The sequence below is a fragment of the Sinocyclocheilus anshuiensis genome, unplaced genomic scaffold (assembly GCF_001515605.1).
Source record: "Sinocyclocheilus anshuiensis isolate Anshui unplaced genomic scaffold, SAMN03320099.WGS_v1.1 scaffold1728, whole genome shotgun sequence".
NCBI lineage: Eukaryota > Metazoa > Chordata > Actinopteri > Cypriniformes > Cyprinidae > Sinocyclocheilus > Sinocyclocheilus anshuiensis.
Genome location: NW_015555814.1, coordinates 95,271 through 101,933, shown reverse-complemented (window position 1 = coordinate 101,933; position 6,663 = coordinate 95,271). Strand labels below are relative to the sequence as shown.

At 39.0% G+C, this 6,663-nt stretch overlaps 1 protein-coding gene across 1 annotated transcript; it reads left to right on the top strand.

Annotated features, from left to right (window-relative positions):
- The first annotated feature begins 592 nt into the window (after positions 1 to 592).
- Positions 593 to 5,402, top strand: LOC107675151 (interferon-induced very large GTPase 1-like). The gene is given in 3 exon segments (XM_016469397.1): positions 593 to 598; positions 699 to 3,621; positions 4,339 to 5,402. Coding segments are annotated over 3 exon segments (3,993 nt in total).
- Positions 5,403 to 6,663: the final 1,261 nt, after the last annotated feature.

The window sequence follows — 6,663 nt, the reverse complement described above, 5'->3', positions numbered from 1 at the left end:
CTATAGTCGCACCGGTAGTGACGTCATGGCTGTCGCCGGCCAACGAGTTGGTGTTTTTTCAATGTATGCTTCAGACACGGGTCACGACGAGGTGTTCCCCATAGCGACCCCTAGAGGACGCAGTTCGAAGTTCCCATGAAAGGGAATGAACACTTTCACATACATTTTATATGTAACACTAAAACAAGATACAATTATGCCAGTTTTGCACAGAGTGTATATTTTTATTTTTTATTTGAGCTGTGCGGCTTGACTGCGGCGTCCATCAAAAATAGACTAGGCGCCTATAGCGAAGCGGCGGAGAGAGCCGCTTCTGGGACGCTTCAGAAACGTGTAGCGGCTCGGCTGGTATAAAACAAGCATTGACTTGACTGGCTGCGATCAGCTCCGGTGGCCGCGTCGGAACAGACGCGTGCGGTGTAAATCAGGGGTTATATACCGCACTACAGGCAACAGCGCCATCTATTAGATTTTACTGACATTGCATCAAATTAGCCATTTTGGACCACCTCCTCACGGGCCGGATGAAAACTCCCAGCGGGCCGTAGTTTGCCCACCTCTGTTCTAATGTCATCTTTTATCTTTCTGTAGCATGTGTGTAATAATGACTAAAATGTAATAATCAACCACACTGATCCTTTACTTTACTTTATTCTTTAAAACCAAAGTAAATTTAATGTTATTTGTTTATTCTTTAGGGAAAAAATCTGCTATTTCATAGACTTCATCTTGAAGACAGGCACCACAATAAACTGAGCCCTGCAGATTTTCTTCAGATTACTAAACATTCATTACAGTCCCATGAGTCTTGTGCTGAAGAGGAGCCGATTCAGACTTTCATACCAAAACTACTGATGATGAACTACAGAGCAAGATACATTAAAACTGAGGAGAACAATCACACACACATTAAAACTGAGGAAGATCACACACAACAAAGAGACAAAGAAGTTGAGGGTAATATTTTTGATGATGATCTTAAAAGCATCTCTTTCTCTAAAAAAGGAACAAATCAGTCTGACCCTGTTCACCCAATGGATGTTCAGATGGCCGTGTTTCACTGTGCTGATGGTTTCCTGAAGCAGCTGATGGTGACTAAACTGCCCCAGTGTCAGTACGCTCTGCCTCTGCTTGTTCCTGATCCATTCACACGACAGATTGAGTTTCCTCTCTGGACATTCAGACAAGTCAAGAAGAGCTGGAAGATGAGAAACAACAATGAAATCATCAGTCAAACCCAGCCGATCTACAAGGCAGAAACTCCAATGGTGTTTTTCTTCAGGTTTGGCTCTGTGTCTTCATCCAAGTCTCAGCTGATGAACAGTCTGATCAATGAGAAACACAACACGTTCTTCCACAGGAACTGCCCAGGCAGCAGCAGAACCAGAGTCCTGATGGATGGAGTGGTGGAGATCGCCTGGTTCTGGCCCTCTGGAAAGGATATGGATAAATTTACTGACTGTATTGCGTTCTGTAATCTACACGGTGATGCAGGAGACCATGAGAAACAGCTGCAGATCCTCACTGAAATGGCCTCAGTCAATGTTGTTCTTCTACCAAAACTGGACAGGAACGACAAACATGCAGCAAAGATACAAAACCTGTACAAGGACAGAAAGCCACTCATTTGTGCTCTTACTAAGGATAAATCTACTGTCAATGAAATGAAAAATGACAAATACAAGATTGGTCTTAAAGACAGAAATCAGTCAGATGTATCTGAAGAACTCTGAAGAGTTATAAATAATTGTCTCTCACAATCATCTTCCATTTTCAGACTTGAAGATGTGTCCAAACACTCAGATATCAGAGTAGATGAGGAAGATGATGATGACTGCAGGAGAGGAAGAGAAGCAGCACAGCAGATGATGAGTTTACTGGAGAATAAAGATCTGACAAAAATCAAAGAATAATTTCTGCCTCATCAGGGGAAACTGTGGCATCAGTGGAGTCAGAAGAACAAAGAACTACATCGACCTCGAGCAGATGAGATAGAAATAGAAAAAAGTAAAAGAAATCAAATGAAGGAACTTCGGGAACAGCAGCATAAAGTTAACATAAATACATATATACAGTCATTTATTAAAGAAATTATCTCACATGCTGAGAATAAGATGTATTTTCTTAAATGGCTTGGAATTTTCCTGGATGCACATACCTCACAAGATATTTCTGCCCTTCATCACAAATATGATGAAAAGTGGTCAGCCGTTATAAAGCTGAAAAAGAACCATTATAAATCTGAACAACTTAACACTGATCAAACTATACTTGAGAAAATATCTGAGGATCTTCAAGCTGCAGCCTTTGGTTTGGAGCACATCATGAGGGAAATCGGACAAATCTATGAATCATGTTCATCAGTGAAGAAGAACAAGAAAGACCTGAAAGACTTCTCTTCTCTCCCGAGTCTTGCAGCAGAGATGATGATCTCTGGATTTCCACTGGAGCTGATGGATGGAGACGCTGCTCATGTTCCTGTGATCTGGATCTCTGCTGTTCTAGATCAACTCATCCAGAAACTGGGAGACCAGAGAGTCTTTGTGCTGTCAGTTTTAGGGCTTCAGAGCTCTGGGAAATCCACCATGCTGAACGCCATGTTTGGACTCCAGTTTGCCGTCAGTGCTGGAAGATGCACCAGAGGAGCTTTCATGCAGCTGGTCAGAGTCTCAGATGAGATGAAAACACAACTGAACTTTGACTATATTCTGGTTGTTGATACTGAGGGTCTTCGTTCTCTAGAACTGGCTGGACGATCAACAAGAGATCATGACAATGAATTGGCTACATTTGTTGTTGGTCTGGGAAATATGACATTGATCAATATTTTTGGTGAAAACCCATCTGAGATGCAGGACATTCTTCAGATTGTTGTTCAGGCCTTCATGAGGATGAAGAAGGTCAGACTGAATCCCAGCTGTGTGTTTGTACATCAGAACGTTTCAGACGTCACAGCTGGAGAGAAAAACATGGAGGGAAGGAGGCGACTGCATGAGACACTGGATGAGATGACAAAACTCGCTGCTAAAGAGGAAGGCTGTGATGCAGAACATTTCAGTGATATCATTAGATTTGATGTTCAGAATGATGTGAAGTATTTTCCTCATCTCTGGGAGGGAAACCCACCCATGGCACCGCCAAACCCAAACTACTGTGAGAACATTCAAGAACTAAAGGAAACTATCATGTCTCATGCCTCAAAATCGTGTGGAATGATGCTGATAGACTTAAAAGACCGTATTAAAGATCTCTGGGAGGCTTTACTGAATGAAGGGTTCGTTTTCAGTTTCAGAAATTCTCTGGAGATTTCAGCTTACAGGAAACTGGAGACCGAATACAGCAAGTGGTCCTGGAGTCTTCACAAAGCCATGTTGGAAACTGAGAACAAACTACACAACAAAATAGAAAATGAAACAATTCATGAGGTTGAGGAAACTGATCTTCTAAGAGAACTGAAGAAGACAAGTGAAGAAGTAAAAAAATCAGTGTCTGAATTCTTTAAGAAAGACAAAGATAAAGATATACTGATTCAATGGAAAACATCATTTGACCTCAAAATCAAAGAGCTTCAGGAAAACATTGTGAGCGAAACTAAGAGAAAATTAAATGAGATTCTTCAGCAGCAAGACCTGAAGAAAAAGATTGATGCTCAGAGTACACATCATATAAACACTCTCTATGAAAAGAGCAAAGAAGTTGCCTTAAAACTCAAAGACAAAACAAATGATGACGAAACACTGAAGAAAGAGTTTGATTTGTTTTGGGAACAGAGTGTGAAGAAGATCATCACAGACACTCCTATAATCAAAGACATTGACACAATGAGGGATGTGAAAAGACTTCTTAATGACATTCATCGGGGAATTCTCCCTGTTGACCTCTGGAAAGAAGGCAGCGAATACAATGATATTTTCCCTGTGCTCAGTTACTCTGAATATGTTATTTTCATAAAGTCTGCACAAAGAGTTAAAGAACCACATGGATTTGCTCAAACTCTGTCTCCAGATGATGAAGCTCAGATAAGATCATTAGTCACAGATGTTGCTCAGCAAACAAACAAAATGATTCAGTCATTTAATATTTCAAAGATGGGCTACAACATCAGCTACATTCAACAACTCATAGATTACATCAGGAAGAGAGTAACAGAACATCAGGAAGAATCAGCAAAATATGTCTTCAAGAAAGAGTTCTTCATTAATTTGTTTTTTTCACTCTGTAAAAGAACAAACACAATGATCACAGAACAACACAGACTGTTCAGGGACAGAAATGATCCTGTAATATATTTGGAGAAGAAGAGAGAAGAGTTCTATAGTATTTTCCAAAAATACTGTAATGGAGCAACATCAGCTGCTATTTTTGGTGAGATCATCTGTCAGAAACTGAAAGATCCCATTGAGCAGAGTGTCTATGAGAAGACTGCTAGAGATCTGACAGATGAAATTAGATCAAACTGTGAATCGCTGAATGGAAGCAGATCAAATCTGGAGAAACACATCCTGAAGACACTGGCAGAAGAGGAGGATTTTGACAAATACATGAACTACATTCGTAATCCCAGAGATCACTTCAAGAGTTTCATCAGAGATGAAGTCAGTCGGTACATCACTGATCAGTTCAGTGTCAATGTTTTACCCAAGATGGAGGAGAACATTAAACTCCTGCAGCAGAAGATCATGAAAGCAGCTCATGAATCTACTAAACATGTTCAAGTGAAGAGAGGAGATGCTGGTTTGTGGTTGAAGAGTTTCACACAGCAGCTCTCAGATGTGCTGATCTTCTCTGAAAAAGACCTCAGTGGAGTCAAACATGACGATGTTGATGATTTCAACCTCCTCGAAGATGTGATAAGACAAGAACTTACTGATATAATGTCTGACATCAGCAGTAGATTCAACACAAAGACATTTCCAGTAAAGCTGGACTTTAAATTCAGACCAGATGAGCTTCTGATTGATCACCTCTGTCAGTGCTGTTGGGTTCAGTGTCCGTTCTGTAAAGCCATCTGTACCAACACCATAGAAAACCATGGTGGAGATCACAGTGTTCCTTTCCATCGTGTTACAGGACTAAGAGGGTGGTGTCACTACAAAACAACACACTTTTCTACTCAAATATGCACATCTGCAGTAGCGAGCAGCATACAATCTTTTTGTCCTAATTTGTCAGACAAGCCAGTCCTCTGGAGAGATTACAGAAGAGCAGGAGGAGTTTATGCAGACTGGAGCATCACACCTGACCTCTCTGAACCACCCTACTGGAAGTGGTTTGTGTGCAGATTCCAGAAAGATCTGGAAAAATATTACAATAATACATTTGAGGGGAAGGGTGAGATCCCAGATGAATGGAGAACACACTCAAAACAGGATGCTTTTGACAGTTTGAATAAATACATTTAATGGAACAAGTAATAATGAAAAGAAATATATATATATATATATATATATATATATATATTGGTTTTGAAATTTGACAATTAATTTTTGTTCCTTAGATAACATATTCTGTGAAGTTTAGTTGATCTCAGACTCAAAGACTTTATTTCACAAACCAGTATTTGTGAATTAATTTCTATTAGAATGCTGCATTCCGGAGAGCTCTTTTTTTTGTTTAAAATAATGTCTGGAATTGTTTATGGTTTACGTAGTGTAGACCATACACAATTCCAGACATTATTTTAAATAAATGTTTCATTCATGCATTCATTCACAGAAGAGTGCCATCTGATGTAATTTCAAAGATGAACTGTAAATAGGAAAATGATGAAATTTGGCCAAACTCTATAGTGCCACCACCAGTACAAAAATTTACTTTTCAAATGGTTATAACTTCTATACACTTGATTACTCTCATTAAAACTGTACACTTCATGAGTACCATGATCTGAGGGTACATGGAAAAGCTGGGAACAGTGCCATCTACGGGTCATGAGATCTGAAAAATGGCTATTTTTTTCTATTCTATTTTCGATTTTTTGTTTTTATTTTACATTTCGTATTATCAGGCTGTCAAACTTAATATTGTTTTAATTAAAATTATTTAAATGTTTATGATAAAGGGATGTCTAGTGTTATCACTTTAGTGGCAATAAACTTATGACATGACGTGATGTGTAGGCAAGTATGTGGTCTGCATTTTACCCATCCAAGTGCACACACATAGCAATGAATAGTGACAACACACAAACACACACACACACACACACACTGAGTGATATCAGATGTTCGATAGCCTCACACAGTGCACCACTAAATTTAGTAAGTTTAGATTTAATTAGCACCACCAGTGTAATGGCTTTGGGCTTAAATGTTAATATTAATATTTAGTTTTGGTCATACTATTTTACGGGGAACCAGCCAAGGAATTGCACCTTGACAATAAAGAACAATCATGGAAGATTGTTGAATAAATAAGAATTACATTTAAATTATAGGAAGTTGTAGTCTGACCAATCTGAAGGATTTGTAGGATATCATTAACTTGTTGTGTTGATAATACAGTAAAAAAGGCTCTACAAGGAAGACACAAGTGTAATTAAAGGGGTTTTATTAACAAAGGGATAGACAAGAGTAACTAACAACTACTAAATGGATACAATGAATGGATAAAGTGCAAAAGATTGATAAATGCAAGTGACTGAGTTGGATGTTACTATGGATG